The sequence below is a fragment of the Macrobrachium nipponense genome, chromosome 24 (assembly GCF_015104395.2).
Source record: "Macrobrachium nipponense isolate FS-2020 chromosome 24, ASM1510439v2, whole genome shotgun sequence".
In the NCBI taxonomy this organism is placed as follows: Eukaryota; Metazoa; Arthropoda; class Malacostraca; order Decapoda; family Palaemonidae; genus Macrobrachium; species Macrobrachium nipponense.
In genome coordinates, this window is record NC_061091.1 from 56,529,377 (window position 1) to 56,549,023 (window position 19,647).

Sequence of the window (19,647 nt, forward strand, 5' to 3'; positions counted from 1 at the left end):
TCAAAACTGATAAAAGCTACAACCATGGATTGTTTTTAGTTGTATTCTACATAAAATTGCGCACATTTTTATATATAAAACTTTATGTAACAGTGTAATGGTAATTGCTTCAGAGCAAAGGAAAATAAAGGAAAGGAGAACGCATTTTCGAGAAGTTCGTCAGTAAGGAGGCTTTCGTGCCCGTGTTGGAGGCGCCTGTCTTCGCGGTTGTTCTAGGATCGTCGGGCGTGTTGTGGAGCGCAAAAACGCGCCAATGTTACGTGAGAAACACAGCGATTTTCTGATGCAATACCTCGTCTAGATTCATCTAAGAAGTTCTAGAAATCCCTGGAGTCGGTGACGTTCGCCGTAGGCTCCGCCCCCAGAGTGCCGTATAAATACGACAAACGAACTTTGGAGAGGAGTGATCGTAGAAGAGAGATCACCAGTTAGTCAGAGAGAGCCAGAGATCAGATTATCAGTGAGAGATCAGCAGCAGCAGAGATCTTCCGTGAGATACGAGAAAAAGGAACCGACAAAGTATCAATCAAAAGAAGAGTTGTTCGAGTGTTGGTTGGATATTGGTCTAGTCGTCTTCCGGTGTGGACGGCTGAGTTGTCTTTAAGTTGAGCAGACTTCGGAGAAGAAAAGGGGAGAGTTCCTGTCTTACAAGTAGACTAGTTCCTGCAATACGGAGTCAAGAGGACATCTGCAATTGCCGCTCTACTTTTATGAAGCCACCTCTTCGAAGTGCCAAACTGATTAGCAAGTATTCGAATTACCTCACTGTTTCCCCCAGTTCATGCAGTGTAAGATTCTATCTTTTTATGTAAATAGGAGATACCATTCTGCATTTACCTTTGTTAGTAAGCTTGTAAATAAACCTTTGTTGTGTTAGTGTTTCTTTCTATATTCGTATCCCCAGTTTCAACTGTTGGTGTTGAAATATGTTTTTTTTATTATTATTTCATATCGAACCTGAAGCGGACCTCTCTCAGAGGCCGTAACATTGTGTCGACCTTTAGCCAGGATATTTCGACACCGTAACATTGTCTCTGAGATCACAGATCCGTAACATTTGTGGCGACCTTGCCTAGGCTATCAACCCTTTAACAGTTTGAAACAGGGAAAATATAGAAAGAATCAGAATGAGTGAGATGGTGAAAGAGTTTATTGAGTTGGGTAAGCTCCTAGGTCTGGAGGGGAATGATCTCCTTGAGTATGTTGAGAAGAAAGAAAGAGAAAAGTATGAGAGAGATGAAAGAGCGGCTGAGAGAGAAGTAATGAAAATGCAGCAAGAGAGAGAAGTAATGAAGATGCAGCAAGAGAGAGAAGCAATGAGGATGCAGCAAGAGAGAGAGATGTTGGTAATGCAGCAGGAAGAGAGAGAGAAAGAGCATATGCATGAGCAGGAAGAAAGAGAAAAGGTACGTATGCATGAACAGGAAGAGAGAGAGAAAGAGCGTATGCATGAGTTGGAAATTGCTCGGTTAAGGGAAAGTACTCGTAACAGTCGGTCAGGCGAGAACGGAAACGAAGCTGATACGTTAGGTATGAGTGCAGTGTTAAAATTAGTACCAAAGTTTGATGAGGAAGATGTTACGACATATTTCATGTGTTTTGAGAAGTTAATGGAACGAGTAGGTTCTCCTAAAGAAATGTGGACTTTATATTTGCAGTCAGTTTTGAGTGGTAGGGCACTTACTGTTTACGTATAGTTGCATGTCTAAGGAGGAATGTGTTAATTATGATATTGTGAAAGAAACTGTTCTTAGCGCGTATAGGCTAGTACCGGAGGCGTACCGTAAGAAATTTAGAACTTTGAGAAAGGATGAAAATATTACGTATGTAGAATACAGTAAGAAGTTAGAAAGGCTGTTTTTTGATTGGTTAACTTCTGCTAAGGTTGAGGATTTTGACGGTTTGAAGAACTTAGTGTTGTTAGAAAACTTCAAAGATAACGTATCCCCTGAGATTAAACTTTATATAGAGGATAGGCGAGAAGTATCTTTTGCAGGAGCAACTAGGCTAGCTGACGAATATAGTCTAACTCATAATTTGAGTGTTAGTAAGAAAAGAAATGATCCTTCGTCTGGTAGAGTACAAAGCAGTAAAGGTTTCAGTCCTAGTAATAGCAGTGCGAGTAAAAGTGAATATTCCTGTTATACATGCGGAAAACCTGGTCATACGTCTAAGGTTTGTAAGAGTAGAATGGCATCTAGTGGCTCAGAATTAACTTGTTTCCGATGTAATGGGAAAGGGCATTTAGCGAGAAATTGTGCAGCAGAAAGGAAGAATGGTAAGAAACCAGTATCGCTAGTTAACCTTTCGTCAAGTAGGAATGATGTGATGAGAGAAACTAGGAAAGTTTTTGGTAAATTTCTGTCGGAAGGCGTAGTTTCCTCTATTAGAGGAGTAGATTCGAGAGAAGTGGTCTTGCTTCGAGACACAGGGGCCACTGTATCACTGATAAGGAGTGAGTGTGTGCCAAACAGGGCAGAAATCAATATGGAAGAGAAAGTCATGTTAGGTGGATTTCCTAACACTTGTGTTCTTTGTCCTTTGTTGAAGTTGAGTTTAGAAAGTCAGGTAGTGTCAGGAGAAGTAAAACTTGCAGTTGTGGACAGTTTGCCCGCCGAAGGCGTTGACATTATTGTCGGTAATGACTTCGCTTTATCCAAGAATGTGAATCCTGTTGTGAGGAATATTCCAGTGCCTGAAATGGTAGTAACTAGGTCGGGTTTAGATACAGACGTAGACTACGGTCAGAGTAAGTTCGTGGATTCGAACGAGTGTAAGTTCGTGGATTCGAACGAGTGTGAGTTCGTGGATTCGAATGAGTGTGATAGAGGTAGCGAGGTTGATCTTGGCATGAATGTGGCTGAGAGACCTAACTCTATCGTTGACAGTGAGAGCCAAGGGGAAGGCGTAGCTGTCGAGAGTAACGTAGTAAATGTACCTGTATCTAGTACTAGTTACAGTGATGAATTAGGCTCTAACGTTTTGGATAAGGATGAGCTAATCAAGTTGCAGAGAGAGGATGAGACTCTAACCCGAATTTTCGAATGTGATCTCGATGATGTGTGTAAGGAAACTTTTTGTGTAAAGGACGAAGTTTCGTGTCATGTTAGTCCTAAGTCAGGTAGTGAAGGGGGAATCACAGGAAAATTAGTAGTTCCTAGGAAGCTTCATGAATTTATTTTGAAGTTAGCACATGATGAGAAAGGACATTTGGGAGTAAATAAAATTTTCCAGTGTATTAGTAGGGCGTACTTTTGGCCTAAGATGAAAAATGACGTGAAGAGATATGCGTTAAGCTGTTGTGAATATCAAATTGCAGGGAAACCGATTCAAGTAATTTCCAGAGTTCCGTTGTGTAATATTTCTTCAGTAGGCGAATCTTTTGATGATGTAATTATAAATATGTTCAGAACTTTGACCAGAAGTAAGGGTAGAGATGATTGCATAACTAATCTTGATTATTATGAAAACAATTTAGGAGATGTTTGGCAGCTTGCGGAGGAGAACGGAAGCACTTGGCACTTAGCGAAAGAAAACCCGAACGGAAGTCAAGGGGAAACTAAAGAGAAACCTTATCTTAGAGCCAAAGAGAGAAGTTTGTGTGTAAGAGATCAAGCTTTTGTACTAGTCTCGAGAGAAAGTCCCTTTTTACCATATAAGTACAAAGGTCTTTATTCAGTTTTAGCAAAGAGGGGAAATATACATTATAGAATTAATGTGGGTAAGGGTAGAGCAAAGGCAATGAATGAAAATTTGCTTCAGAATTATAAACAACGCCCCGTGCCGTGGCCTCCGCCCGTGTAACAGTGTTACTGAGTGAGATTAGTTTTGAGAAAAACACAAGAGGTGTTTTAGTATTTATAAGTTTTAATCAGAGTTCAGAAAACGGAAAAAGTAAAAGAGAAGGATAATGTTTTAGTTAGTAGCCTCTCTAGAGATTTCTCAGAATTAGTAGCCTAATAACCATTTTCTGTTATCGCACAAGTGAGTGTGTGTGAAGAAGCGTGCGTGTTTGACTGGATTAAAGCTTTATGCAGAATTGTTTCCCCGCTGTTTAATTTTTGCCTCTCCTTAGAAAAAAAATAAAATTAATTGATTTCATTTTTTTTCTCTTTTGGGGGGCCGTGTGATGGTAATTGCCTCATAGCAAAGGAAGATAAAGGAAAGGAGAACACATTTTCGAGAAGTTCATCAGTAAGGAGGCCTTCGCGCCCGTGTTGGAGGCGCCTGTCTTTGCAGTTGTTCTAGGATCGTCGGGCGTGTTGTGGAGCGCAAAAACGCGCCAATGTTACGTGAGAAATGCCACGATTTTCTGATGCAATACCTCGTCTAGATTCATCTAAGAAGTTCTAGAAATCCCTGGAGTTGGTGACATTCGCTGTAGGCTCCGCCCCCAGAGTGCCGTATAAATACGACGAACGAACTTTGGAGAGGAGTGATCGTAGAAGAGAGATCACCAGTTAGTCACAGAGAGCCACAGATCAGATTATCAGTGAGAGATCAGCAGCAGCAGAGATCTTCTGTGAGATACGAGAAAAAGGAACCGACGAAGTATCAATCAAAAGAAGAGTTGTTCGAGTGTTGGTTGGATATTGGTCTAGTCATCTTCCGGTGTGGACGGCCGAGTTGTCTCTAAGTTGAGCAGACTTCGGAGAAGAAAAGGGGAGAGTTCCTGTCTTACAAGTAGACTAGTTCCTGCAATACGGAGTCAAGAGGACATCTGCAATTGCCGCTCTACTTTTATGAAGCCACCTCTTCGAAGTGCCAAACTGATTAGCAAGTATTCGAATTACCTCACTGTTTCCCCCAGTTCATGCAGTGTAAGATTCTATCTTTTTATGTAAATAGGAGATACCATTCTGCATTTACCTTTGTTAGTAAGCTTGTAAATAAACCTTTGTTGTGTTAGTGTTTCTTTCTATATTCGTATCCCCAGTTTCAACTGTTGGTGTTGAAATATTTTTTTTTTATTATTATTTCATATCGAACCTGAAGCGGACCTCTCTCAGAGGCCGTAACATTGTGTCGACCTTTAGCCAGGATATTTCGACACCGTAACATTGTCTCTGAGATCACAGATCCGTAACAAACGGCTAATTTAAAATGGTGCAAACATTACGACAATCGGACAAAATAATTTCTGATTTTTTCGGAAGTTACTGCGCTGACGTAAGGAAATTTTTTTTTTTCATAAATTCACCAGAAATCGAAATATTGTGCTAGAGACTCCAATTTGTTGCAAAATAAAGGTAAATGATTGAATATTACTAGAATGTAATAGTTTTAGCATACAATTGCATTTTTTTACCATCTTGGTTGAGTCAAAGTTGTTCGAAGGTTGAAATTTTGGCACTTATCGTTATTTATATGAAAATATTCCAAAACTGATAAAAGCTACAACAATGGGTTGTATTTTGTTGTATTCTACATGAAATTGCGCACATTTTCATATATAAAACTTTACGTAACGGCTAATATAAAACTGTGAAAACATTACAACAATCGGACAAAAAAGGGATTTTGACGAAGGAAAAATCTATTTCTGGGTGATTGGCTCGTGTCGCCCTATGAAAGGATCCTTAATATCATTCTTTCTAGGTAAAATTGATCTAAAATTACCAGAGAAAAACAAAATTAAGAAAATGTCAGTAAAACTGACTCGCTCACTCTTAAAAAGAAGTGTCGGTATGATAATAGGGGCGAGTGGGGAACACTACCACGAGACAATCACCAATTAGAACTTCCAATCAGAATCCCCCCAAGAGAGAGCTGATACCAACGGGCGATGCAGCCGCTACTACTACTACTAGAGGACGCCACGGACAGCAGCGCCCCTAGCGGACATCCTTAATCTAAAAACATCTTGTCCTGCAAGGGGGGGAAAAACCATAAAAGGGGGGGTTTCATAGGGCGACACGAGCCAATCACCCAGAAATAGATTTTTCCTTCGTCAAAATCCCTTTTCTGGGCTCAGCTCGTGTCGGCCTATGAAAGAGTACCAGAGAAACAGACAAATGAGAAAAAGCAGTGTAAAATGATGGATATAATATAAAGTAAATCAATTACAGCATACAATTAAGCACTTAAACTAACTTATACTAAACAGTAAAACAACAGAACGTTAGTAATCTTAAAGTACTTAAATGGTAATTATAGTAAATTACAGTGATGCATGTAATATAAACAAAAAGGGATTTACTTGAACATATTTACAAAATATACAAACACATTGTGTCCTACCCTAGCATAAAAATAAGGGTAGGTACACTGAAGTCCATCATTAATACAAGTTTGGCAAAATATATACAAACAACATTTGTGTTCCTACCCTAGCATAAAAATATGGGTAGGTACACTGAAGTACACTATCAGTACAAAGTGTGGATGTCCCTAGCAAAAAAATAAGGGACAATCCACTATATGATTCAGACGGCTAAGGCTATGATATTCGAGTAGCCTGGCGATAGGGTGAGGCATGTTGGATGATGTAGGTAGAAAGGAGACCTGGATCTATACTACAACTACTATACAGTATCAGGGGAAACAATGTTTCCCGCTGCTACTGCTGAAACTTTTAAAGATTCCAAGGTAACTTTAGATAATGGCGTTTAAAAGACTGTCGGGGATTTTCCATCCAGTATACTTTTTTTTTTAAGATCCTGAAAGTTCATATGTTGGAAAATATTAATTGAGGTGCTACTCCACCCCTGATATCATGTGCTTTTGGAAAATGACTCAGGATTGGCTTGTTTAATGAAGTAAAGGATTTGTTGTCTAATACCTTTTACTGACAAAGTACCACCTTTTTCTCTCATGAAGAGAGCACCTGAGGATCTTGAAGAAGTACGAGATAGAAAGGCTCTAAGAGTTGATACTGGGCAGAGAGAAGGATCCTGGGGAAGTGGGATAACCTTCCAAGGGGCCCACCTTGCAAGAGGATCCTCATTTTTGGCTAAAAAGCTACGATCCGGAGCAAGTAGAACTTCTCCTGATGGGAGGAATTCCACATGACCCGCATCCCTGGATAGAGCCGACAGTTCTGAAATTCTAGCTCCTGAGGCTAGGCTTAATAAGAATAATGTTTTCCTCAGGAGCATTATGAATGTACAAGATGAGTTGTCAGTATCTGAAGCTAGTTTGAGGACATCATTTAAGAACCATGAAACTGTAGTAGGCCTTTGGGAAGGTCTAAGTCTAGCACAGGCTCTAGAGATAGACGTGAAATAAGATTCAGTCAGATCTATCTGAAAACCTACTTGAAAGATTTTCTTCAAAGCCGATTTATGAGTGGTAATAGTGCTAGCTGCTAAACCTTTTTCAAACAAGGATCTGAAAAAGGATATAGCCAGATTAACTGTCATGGTTGTAGTGTTCGATTCTTTCAAGAAAGATGCTAATTTTTTAACAGCTGAGTCATATTGTCTAATGGTTGACTCTCTCTTATCTGATTCTAGGAAGAGAATATTCTGTGGATCAATATTAGCATCTTTATTAGCCGCAAACTTCATGAAGTCCATAAAGTTAGGGTCTGGAGAATTCCTGAGGAAGCGAACACAGTCCTCATTTGTACTGATTGTGATAGCTTGGGATTGGGGATCCATTGAGGTCGGAGACCAATTCCAGAAGAAGAGGATACCAGTTGCTCTTGGGCCAGTCCGGTGCAATCAGAGCTACTATCCCTTTGAAAGACCTTAGTTTTGCTTAGGACTTTCAAGAGAAGATTCACTGGAGGAAAAACATAAATTCTCCTCCACTGATTCCAGTCCAACGACAGTGGGCGTCCGTGGCATAAGCCAGAGGGTCCAGGTTGGGGCCACATAGCAAGGGAGCTTGTGGTTCGCTTGTGAGGCGAAGAGATCCACTTGGAGACCTGGGACTCTCAGGCTTACCCACTGGAATGACCCGTCGTCTAGAGACCATTCTGATTCCAGAGGAACTGACCGGGACAGGGCGTCTGCTATCACATTTCTTACTCCTGCCGCAGGTGAGTGGCAGACAGATGCCATTTGTGTTTGTTTGCTAAGGCAAAGATGGCTATCATGACATGATTGACATGCTTGGACTTGGACCCCCTCCTCTGTTGATGCAATGAACTACCACTGCACTGTCCAAAACTAGCCTTAGATGAGACTTCTTCGGGGGAAGCAGTCTCTTCAACGGTAAGAAATACTGCCATTGCTTCCAACACGTTTTATGTGGAGCTGGCGAAATTGAACTGACCAAGTCCCCTGAACCTGTTTGAACTGAGAGTATCCCCCCCACCCGGACAGGGAGGCGTCCGTGTGAATGGTTAACACTGGAAGGGGATAGTGAAGGGGGTACTTCTTGGCTAAGTTCTTTACTTTTGACAAGGACGGAGTTGATTGCGGAGGATCTGTGGGATTACTGACAACTTGTCTCGATATTTGGTGTTTGCTCTTGATCGCCAAATTCGATTTAAATCTTTCAGCCTTGCCTTCAGGAGGATATCTGTTACCGAAGCAAACTGAAGGGACCCTAGGATTCTCTCCTGGTTTCTCCTTGACGTTTGTTTGCATTTGAGAAATTGCCTGACAGATTTCGCTATTTCCTTCCGTTTGGCCACTGGAATTGACAGATTGTGGGAAGACAAATCCCATTGGATTCCTAGCCACTGAAAACGAGACTCTGGAGTAAGTCTGGATTTCGTTTTGTTATCTGGAACCCCAGATGTTCCAGAAAGTAAACTACCTTTTTGGTGGCTTTGAGACATTCCTCGACTGTTGGTGCCCAGATCAACCAATCGTCGAGGTATGCTGCTACCATGATTCCCTGAGCTCTCAATTGTTGTACAACCACTTCTGCTATTTTTGTGAATACCCTGGGGCTACATTCAGACCGAAGGGCATCACTTTGAATGAGAATGTTTGATTTCCTAGCCTGAATCCTAGGAATGGGCGGAAGTGCCTGGCTATAGGGATATGATAGTATGCGTCTGTAAGATCGATGGAGCATGTGACGGCTCCACGCGGAAGTAAGGTCCTTACTTGCGAGAGGGTAAGCATCTTGAACTTGTCGCAACGAATGAAAGAGTTTAGCTTTGACAAGTCTAAGATTACCCTTCTTTTTGTTGAGCCTTTCTTTGGCACGCTGAATAAGCGACCTTGAAATTTTAGATGCTTGACTCTCGCAATAGCTCCTTTCTGAAGGAGTTCTTACGCGTAATCTGTCAATTCCTCTGATGGTATCTGGTGGAATGATTTGATTGGAGGAGGCTCTTTGATCCAACTCCAACCCAATCCTTTGGACACTATGCTCTGTGCCCAATTGCTGAACCCCCACCTGTGGCGGAAGAGGAACAGCCTCCCTCCTACCTGGGAGCCTCATTGTTGATGGGCGGGTTGACCACCACGCCCTCCTCTGAACTGCCTGCTCCTTGTTGCCCTTCCTGCGCCACGCTGACGAAAGTAACCTCTCGCCCTACCTCTTGGTTGTTTGTAACCTTGAGCCTCATATGAAGGGTTGAAGGCCGGCGAGATTGCGTAGGAGGTGGACGGCTGTGATTGAGGGGACAACAGGAGGATGGGCTGGTTCTGCTTCGAACTAGCAGGTTGTCCTTGTTGGGTAACTGGGACAGCCTGCACAAATTGCTGCTGTTGCTGGTGTTTCTGATACGGCTGGAACCTCTTACCAGCCTTCTTTTGCTTCTTACCAGCAGTGGGGACGGATTCTTGTTTCCTCTTCGAGGAAATACCCCACCTAGCTCTAAGGCTCTGGTTGAGCCTAGCAGCTTCGTGGTGCACTTCGTTGACAGCGGACTCTGGGAAGAGATCCGCTCCCCACATGCTAGAAGCCAAGAGTCTATTCGGCTCGTGCCTAATAGTAACACTCCTGTAGAACATGCTTCCGGCAATTCCTCCTAGCCTGGAAGAAGTCGAAAGCGTCTGTTAGTACCGTCTGGAACTGAGATTTTGCTAAAATCTTGAACAGCGGTTCCGTAGCATAAGAGAGAGCAGCCATTTCCGTGATTATAAGGGAATTGAGGGACCTGCCAAACCTGGTTCGCGCATCAAACTCTGCCTGGATTAGGGAATCCGGCAGCCTTGGTAGCTTCTCGCCGAACTAGTCCATGGCGCAGTCCGGTTTGAGCTTACCAAGCGTGAACGTAGCTGGCAAGTTCTCCCACAATTCTCCGAAAGCCGGGAAGAGCGGAGAAGTAGACTCCGCCTCCCTCAACTGTGGGATGGGCTCATCCTTGAGGACTGCCTGAAGGGACTTCTCCACTAATTTCGTGGCGAACGGAAGAGAAACCTCCTCTTCCGTCGCGAAAATAGTAAAGGGACTCTTGTAGGCCTGGAGTTTAGTGTTCGTACACTCCCAGTCCTCAAGGCAGTGAACCCATTCCCGCTGAGCATGATCTCTACTATATAGGACAGACTCTCTAGAGATCTTGTCTTCCTAGTCAGAGCCGTTACAGTCAGCCTAGCATAACCGATGAAAGGCTGCGTCAGACCCCGGAGGGTAAAACTCGAAGTCCTCAATCCTCCGAGTTCCACACTCCGGGATAGAGATCATCCCATCCTTGAAAGGAGCGTAGGCAGCTACTCTCCATGGGTTCTCCATGGAGAAAGCTGGCAGAGAGTCGTATGGCGGAGTTGGAGAATGCCAGTGCTTGGCACTGGGGAGGACTGGAAGAGGAACCTGAGATAGCCCGGCTACTCGGTCCTCATTCTCCCTAACCCTGTTAGAGAGATCTTGTATCGACTGGCCTGATTGAGACAGAGTGCTCGACAACTGTGCGAACATCTGCTCGAATCTCGTCCCCAGGGCGGAGACTTGCGAGCCAACCAGCTCGCCCACCTGTTGCATCACCACTGCTGAGAAAGCAGAGGGATCAAAGGTGCTAGGCCCTGCTCCTCCTACCGGCGTAGCCGGAGTGGAAGCGGTGGAGGCGGGAGAAGGCACTGGCTCGGCGGGAGCGCGAGCCTTCTCCTTAGAAGCCTTGCTTCTAGAGCTCTTTGAGTGAGAAGAGCTCGGCTTCGCTTTCACCGCGTCGGCGTAGGAAGTCGAAGACTTCCTAGCCGAAGAAGACGAAGACGACTTCCTAGAAGTTGTCTTGGCCAGAGTCTTCGGTTCTCTCTGTCCCTTCACCTTTGGGGGTACAGAGAGAGCGGGAGAGCGGGTAGGGATCTCAGATCCCACAAAGCCTTGGAAAGAAGCACTCGAAGAAGGGACAGGAGAAGATCCAGGAGCACCCAAGGAAAGACCTTGGGCGCCCGACACACCTACCTCAACCAACAAATCCTCTACCCCTACCGCCATGGGCTCGATGTTAAGGTCCAGGGCAGCGACGTCCGGGACCGACTCCTGGGAGGCTACGACCCCAAAGGATTGCTGGAGGTCTTGCTGGATGGAGGCTATCAGAGGGGCCGCGGACAAGGGGTCAACGTAACCAGTCGACTTGCCCGCGGGGAAGATCTGGACGGCCAGCTTCTTATCAAGAATGTATGGCTGGCCTTTGGCGGCGTTCTTCCCGAAGCCGCCCACCCACGCTTTCAGGGTAGCGAGGGCGACTTCCCTCACACCAGTAGCCTGAAAGAAAGGCGAGATTAGCTTCTAGTGGCGGAACGGGGTTAACAAACTTATGACTAAGAGTTGTTAGTAAATGATAAGGAAGCCTATAACGGACTTACCCCATCTCCCAGCTGACCGACTAGGTCGTAGCAGATGGCGCAGGCTTCTGGGTGCCAGACGATCATCTCATTGTATGACGTGGCACAGGGGGCGTGAGACCTGCACTCATCGTGTCCGCAGGGGTCGTACAACGTCGCGTTGCACGCTGGGACCTGACAGTTGGTAGCCTGTAAGTGGAAAGATACATGAGTACCAGGTAAACACTTACAGTCTAACAGATGCTCCGCTGGTGCCGGAGCGATAAAGTTAGATTAAACCAGAGCCCCGCCAAAATACGTGTGGTAACCAGGTTGGTTGTGTGCCCTAGGCTATAGCTCCGCTGATGGCGGGGACACAAAAGGAAACCAACCAGGAGTGGTGGTAATTGGAAACCACGACGGAAAATGGCGGGGATGGTAGATATTAATAATAACATTACACAATTCATTGAAAAATTAGGGTATATCCTTAAAATAAAAATAATACAAACCTCCCTCCGCCCGTCTACTAGAAGAGTGCGCTGGTAAGAAGCAAGCTCCCTTCCGGTAGCGGGGGAGAGATATAAGGATATAGTAGGCAAGCAACCGACCACTAGTAGTGACCACCCCGCCCGCTAGCGGAGCCAGTAATCTATAACCAAAGGTGCCCCGGCTGCGACGGAAGGCTCCTTTCATTATAGTGAGGGAGGTGGCTGAGCAACTGGGGAGGGGGGGGAGGAAGGTCTCGGCGTAACACGGCGGGAGTGAGAGAGGGGGGAGGGATGGCCTACTCCTCCCCGCCTCACCGACTACCCGCATGGAGACCCGGTACCTCATGAGTGGTCGCCCTATACCCCCCGCTGGGAGGAACCCCTGGCCACCTCAGAGAGGGAGAGAGAGAAGGCGACTGAGGTTGTCATGACAACCAAGGGGTCCCCCAGCACCTCCCTATACCAGAAAGGGAGGGCAGGGGCAGGGTAAGGTGCGATGGAACACGTGACCGCAAGTGGCCTAGGCCGCGAGCAACACAACCGTGAGAGGGCCACGTGAACCAGGCTGTACCAATACAAGGAACAAGCACCTAGGCTAGCCTAACACCCTAAATATAATAAATATATACATCGAAAAGATGGAAAAGACACTTTTAGTAAAAGAGAAAGAAGCCCAGGAGGAGGCAGACTGTTCCAAGAAACAGAAGCCTACTCGGAGCCAGCGATAGCCGATGAAGAGCAAGAGCCGGGATGCTGGGCCGGAATAATAATAATAGCCCTAAATACCAAACTAAGAGATATGGTAGGAGGGCTAAACTAGCTAAAACTCGATGTAAAAACAATGAACGTAATATAGTAAGCCCATAAGTATAAGAAGTCCCAGTATGGAGGACCGGGAATTCTTAACGAGGCAGCATGGCGCCGCCACGAGACAACCGGGGAACCGTATATGACCTATTTAAGAGGAAAATACTGGTACCCGGAAGATAAAAATGCGGTAAAACATTACTTATGAGTTACTTAACTTAGCCGTGGCAATAGCAGAGCGTTCCATGGTAGATTAATGAGATAAATCCCGTAATAACACAGCACAAGGAAAAATGCGTCTTGACGCTAGCGCTAAAAATTAAGGATGTCCGCTAGGGGCGCTGCTGTCCGTGGCGTCCTCTAGTAGTAGTAGTAGCGGCTGCATCGCCCGTTGGTATCAGCTCTCTCTTGGGGGGATTCTGATTGGAAGTTCTAATTGGTGATTGTCTCGTGGTAGTGTTCCCCACTCGCCCCTATTATCATACCGACACTTCTTTTTAAGAGTGAGCGAGTCAGTTTTACTGACATTTTCTTAATTTTGTTTTTCTCTGGTAATTTTAGATCAATTTTACCTAGAAAGAATGATATTAAGGATCCTTTCATAGGCCGACACGAGCTGAGCCCAGAAAAATTTCTGATTTTTTTCGGAAGTGACCGCGCGGACGTAAGGAAAATGTTTTTTTTTTTTTCATAAATTCACCATAAATCGAAATATTGTGCTAGAGACTTCTAATTTGTTTGCAAAATGAAGTTAAATGATTGAATATTAATAGAATGTAAGAGTTTTAGCTTACAATTGCGTTTTTCGACCATTTCGATCGAGTCAAAGTTGACCGAAGGTTGATATTTTGGCACTTATCATGATTTATATGAAAATATTTCAAAACTGATAAAAGCTACTACCATGGGTTGTTTTTTGTTGTATTCTACATCAAATTGCGCACATTTCTATATATAAAACTTTATGTAACGGCTAATGTAAAACTGTGCAAACATAACGACAATCGGACGAAAAAATTTTGATTTTTTCGGCAGTTACCGCACGGACGTAGGAAAAAGTTTTTCTTCTAAAATTCATCATAAATCAAAATATTGTGCTAGAGACTTCCAATTTGTTGCAAAATGAAGGTAAATGATTGAGTATTAATAGAATGTAAGTTGACCGAAGGTTGAAATTTTGGCACTTATTGTTATTTATATGAAAATATTTCAAAACTGATAAAAGCTACAACCATAGGCTGTTTTTGTTGTATTCTACATCAAATTGTGCACATTTTCATATATAAAACTTTATGTAACGGCTAATATAAAACTGTGCAAACATTACGACAATCGGACGAAAAAATATAAGGATTTTTTCGGAAGAGTTACCGCGTGGGCGTAAGGATAAAGTATTTTTCATAAATTCACCATAAATCGAAATATTGTGCTAGAGACTTCCAATTTGTTGTAAAATGAAGGTATAAATGATTGAATATTACTAGAATATAAGAGTTTTAGCTTACAATTGCGTTTTTCAACCATTTCGGTTGAGTCAAAGTTGACCGAAGGTTGAAATTTTGGCACTTATCATTATTTATATGAAAATATTTCAAAACTGATAAAAGCTACAACCATAAGTTGTTTATTGTTGTATTCTAAATGAAATTGCGCACATTTTCTTATATAAAACTCTATGTAACGGCTAATATAAAATGGTGCAAAAATTATGTCAAAGTGACGAAATAATTTCCAAGATGTGTCGCTGATGCTTTTTAGTGCAAGAAGAAAGAAACTCGCGCTTGCGCACCTGCGTAACAATTGTAAACAAAACAACAGCTTGATCCGTGAACTCCCAGTATCCCCCAAGGCGTGTGATTCAAAAGTTTTTGCCTAGTAGGCCTATAACTATTTTTCCGCAAATTTTAAAAAAAACTTTTTTTTCGTCAACGTTTCGTACGTCAGTTCAGCACCCGACAGACAATTTTCGTCGACTTTTAATACGTCCAATCAGCATTAAAGGGTTAACTAATCAAATAGGTGCCACTGTGAAAATCCCAGAAAATGTAAATCCCTTTTATGAAGAACCTGGAATTTAAAGGAATAAAATTCTTGTCAATTATCACCGATCATAAAATAATAGGTATCAGCAGCTCTTCATTCTTTCACCCTGGGACTTGGGATAGATGGTTGCTACCCTGGCACTGTGGAACACTTGAGATGTGGTACACAACTTCTTGCGTTCTCCTAATTCTGCAAATAAAGGATGCACTGTAATTCTCGATCTAATGCGACTTATGTAATGGGGAGTTGCGTAAGGTAGAGAGGATAAGTACTTAAAACAGTTACGAGTTAGCAATATAAATGAACACTTCTGGATCCAAGTAAAATATTTCTTCACTTCACTTATTCTCTGAAGGAGATGCAAATGGGAATTTGAGTTATATTTATATTTATGGGAGCATTCAAAACTATGTAAACTGCATTCTTATTGCATTTTTCATCAAAAAAACCTTCAAATATTGATTATTTTGCATTTTTGGTGTCATATTTCTTCTGCCAGATCAGCATTGTAGGCGTCTTAACCCTGGAAATAATTTCTGATGAATATAATTGAAAGCGCCTTAACCTCAGAACGTCGTAAGCCAAACCCGTCGTAACCCAGGGACTGCCTGTATATAAAATCTCATTTTCTGATAAAAGTATCATTATTACAGTTTTAGTCATTATTACAGTGCTTATTTGTTGAAGTACTTAGGCATGATTTGAGTAGCTAAAAATTAGATTTATAACCTAAGATATTTTTTCTTTGCTCCATAGGTTGTTCTTTTGGTCTGTGTTATTGGAGGATCACTTTTGACATCATGCCTTTTGCAGTCATATCCTCCAATGTTAGTATCATCTCCAGCTCTCTCCATGATCGTGCCAGCAATAATGTTGAGTTCTACATCAGCTCCCAGTAAGAGACTTGGAGGCTTTGTCCGGATTTTTGTAACAGCAGCAGAGTTAGGATTGATGCTGATAGCTACTGTGGTCATTAATGGATTAATAAAGGTATGGAAGAAAGTAGAAGAGATACCATTGTTTAGAATGGTTATACTCTATACATATATAAAAATTTAAAAGAAGTTAAAAAATAAATTTGTTCATACACGAAACAAACCTTCGGTCTTACCAATAGGATAATTTTCAAGCACCTAACTGGAACCGGTTAAACAATCAGAGATTGTAAAGCAAGGAATCTGTGAAATCTGGCAATGTGTGCGCATATTGGGTGAAAGCTGGTCAAAGTCCACGCAACCCACGCCATCACATACAGTCTTTTTCTTAACCACCTTGGGGATCAATGCAGTTGCTTACTCTCTGTCCAAGCCAGTTGTTTTTGCCCGTGTTTCGCTGTTATTTGTTGTCTTGTGTGTGTGTATGTGTCAGTATGGCTTCCTCTGCATCTTCACGGCCTCGTCAGCGTATGTGCCCAGGTGTTCAGGTTCCCTGTGTTCTCGTTTCCTGGCTTCTGCTAAGACCCCCATTCGACTTGCAGTAGGTGCCGTTCTAATTTCTGTACTGTGACGAATCCCTGCTTGAAATGTTGTGCGTGGCCTAGATAGCAGTGGAAGTTATTTTATAATAAGAGGGAGCACCGTAGAGTTTCGATTCTCCCTTCTTGGGAAGGGTTTTCTTCTTCTTGCCTAGATGCTTCGTCTTCTCCCTCTGCCGCACCCTATGATGCTACTGTTTGTTTACCTGTGTCTCCTTCCTTTTCTTCTGATTTATTGAGTAATGTCATCCTCTCTTCCTCAGGTATTAATTTGCTTGCCGGGAGGGAGGAGGCTGTTTCATCTGTTCTTTTGTTTCAGAGTCAGAGGCGTCCAAAATGTTGGCATTCTGGGCGCCGCTTGGTCTACAGGGTACTCCCTCCTTGAAGGGATTGTTGACACATTTCATGGAGGCTCACTAACCCCCTCAGGCCTCCCCTGCTTTGCTGCTTCCCCCTGGCCTTCTCTACGTCGGTGCCCACAGTCAGCCATCTTGTAATGCACTGCCTGGGTATCAAGTTATTGTTCCTCCGTGAGGCCAGCCACTAGCTCGGGTCAGTGGGAGGTTGTGACGTCACTCCCAGCTCCATCAAAGACATCACTCCCAGTTTCTTTGGTGACGTCACTCCCACCTATGTTGATGTCATCGGTTGGGATTGCTGCGCTGCCTCTCACTCCTATGTCGTCATCGTTTGCTCCCGTGACATCATTGCTGCCATCCATGATGTTTCCTAATCCAACTATGACGTCTGCGTCCTCTCTTGCGGATCCGTCTGAGGCTTTATGTCAGGCGGTTTTCAAGAGATTGGACTCTATTTTAGAGGATAGGTTTGCTGTCTTCTCCTGCTAAGAGGGTGTGTAAGGAAGGAGAGCTGTCTTCTTCCCCTGCATCGCCTCCTTCTCCACCACGTCAGTGCATCAGGCATTGTCGGCGAGTGAAGAGAGTCCATCGCCTGCTGCCGCTCACATCCGTGTCTCTTCCTCACACGTCCGTGTTCCTGAGAGTGATAGTTTCCTCTGCTGCTCCTTGTGGTTCTTCTTCCCTTGCTCAAGGTGTCGATGGTGTGTGTGGAAGCAGTGTCAGTGGGAGGGATCCATCCTCTGTATTGCAAAGTCGGATCTCCCTTGTGCAGTCTGCTGTTGCTTCGTCGTCCCCTACTTCAGTACACAGACATGTAGCAGCCTTGCATGTATATACATATGTTGGCGATTTTTCCTCAGCTGCTTCCACTATATTGCCTGTTCATCATTGTAATGATGTTAAGGCGCCATTGAAAAGATCGAAGGTTGTGTATACGGAAGTGGTTCAACCTGTGCGTTTGCCTTCTTCTCCCAATGATGCTGTTCGTGGTTTGCCTCCAAGAAGTTCTCGCTCTGTATCTAGAGTTCGAAATACATCTCCGCCGCATGGATGTGTCTACTTTGCACGGTCGTGACGTGAACCCTCTGTTGTGAGTGTTTGGGTTGGTGTTCCTGGTGTTGTGCTTGGTTTGTCTCAGAAGTCAGTGCACAGCTCCAGTCAGGACAGGTTTCTGGTGTCTTTGCTGGTTGGTGCACCGAGTCCTTTGGTTGATTAGTCTTTGGTTGATGATTTGTCGGTGACAGTTGAATTACAGAAAGCTGGTATTTCTGGAGAAACTTCTTCGGTGTTGTTGCAGGAAGAAGGTGATTTGGATAAGCCTGCTTCTTCTTCATGTTGTCAGTCTCCATTGCCGGAGGAGGAGGAAGGAGAAACGCAGGAGTTTTTGTCTTCTTTTGCTGAGGTTGTTGATCTCATTCATGGGTTCAACAACCTGGAGTGTAGGGCTCAATCTCAGTCTACTTATCACCCCTACTTGCTTGGAAGCCTTGCTGGGGGCTACTCAAGATCAAAAGTCCTCTTTTCAGCTTCCCCTTTCGGGACAGATCTCTTTGGTCATGGGGTTCTTCCAAGTTGCTTCCTCCTCTCATGAGGCAGAGGAAATATTATGCTACTAACTCTATCTGTTTGATGCCTCGACATCTTAACCCAGATGTCATACATCTCAAGCCATTGGAGCAAGTGAGGTCAGTGGTCCCGTCCTTGTCACCGCAGGATGCTTTGGCTATGGAGTCTATGACAGCCTCCATGTTTCAGACAGTGTCATGGTTGGACTTGTGGTTGACGGCCATAGCCAAGATTGTGTCTGACAGGTCAGCAGAAGGGTTAGTGAGTGTGTCTCCCCTTGCCAGTTTGTTGTAGTCTGGGGCAAGGCATTTTCTTATCTAGCTCATCTTAGTGTCAATTTGTGGGTCAATCTTCTGCTGATCAGAAGAGACGCAGCATTGTCCAAGGTGGTGAGATCAGTTGACCCTGAGTCCTTGTTGGCACTCAGGAATAGGTACTTGTTGGATTCTCAGTTCCTGTTTCCTCGGACTGAGCTAGAGGACGCAATAGACCGATGCCAGGCTGACACGAAGGACAGGTTGGTGCATCAAGCTGTCTCCAAGTCAGAGACTCGTTCTCGTCATCCTCCTCCTCCTCCTCCTCCTCCTCCAGCACAACAACAAATGCAAGGATTGTTCCCTAATAAGTCGGCTAGTAGTTCGGCTTCGGTTAGGCACACTCAATCTTCTTCTCAGACTAAGTCTGACAAAAAATGTCCGTTTCAGCCCTGCTCCTACAAGCCAAGGAGGGGCTCGGCTCCAGGGGTAGAGACAGGGGAGGTTGCCGATAGGTTGGCCGCCCCACTCTCCTTTCCCACTAGTAGGGGGTTGCCTGGCAGGCCAGTGGGCCAAGTGGCAGAGTTATGGCATGGAGAAGTGGGTAGTAGATGTTCTTAGGGTCGGATATCTACTACCGTTCAACTTCTCTCCTCCACTCTTGGACAGACCTTTGCTCAGGCAAACGTATGGCCCAAGTCTCCGAAGTCCTTAGCTCTCCAGGAAGAGGTGCAGAAAATGCTGGACAAGGGTGAAATAGAGAAAGTAGTGCATCCATCTCCGGGGTTTTACAGTCACATCATCTTGGTGCCGAAAGCATCAGGCGAGGCGGTTGGAGACCAGTGATCGATCTATCCACCTTGAATCATTTTGTCAGGAAGACGAGGTTCAAGATGGAGACCCTGAGATCAGTGTTGGCAGCAGTGAGGGACACCGACTTCATGCTGTTGATAGATTCATTGACATGACTGTGGACCTTGAAGCAAGTGCCTTGTTCAGAAGAAAAAGTCTCCATGAATTCTGGATCAACGAGAACAACGTTGC

The 19,647-nt window shown here is 44.1% G+C and overlaps 1 protein-coding gene across 4 annotated transcripts in view; it reads left to right on the top strand.

Moving 5' to 3' along the window:
• The window catches only part of LOC135205651 (probable C-mannosyltransferase DPY19L3), a 248,398-nt gene that overhangs the window by 147,221 nt on the left and 81,530 nt on the right, over positions 1-19,647 (top strand). For all 4 annotated transcript variants that reach the window (XM_064236474.1, XM_064236473.1, XM_064236475.1 and 1 more), the window contains one exon: positions 15,707-15,940. In XM_064236474.1, the coding sequence (XP_064092544.1) occupies positions 15,707-15,940 (234 nt within the window). The remainder of the gene's footprint in view (positions 1-15,706; positions 15,941-19,647) is intronic.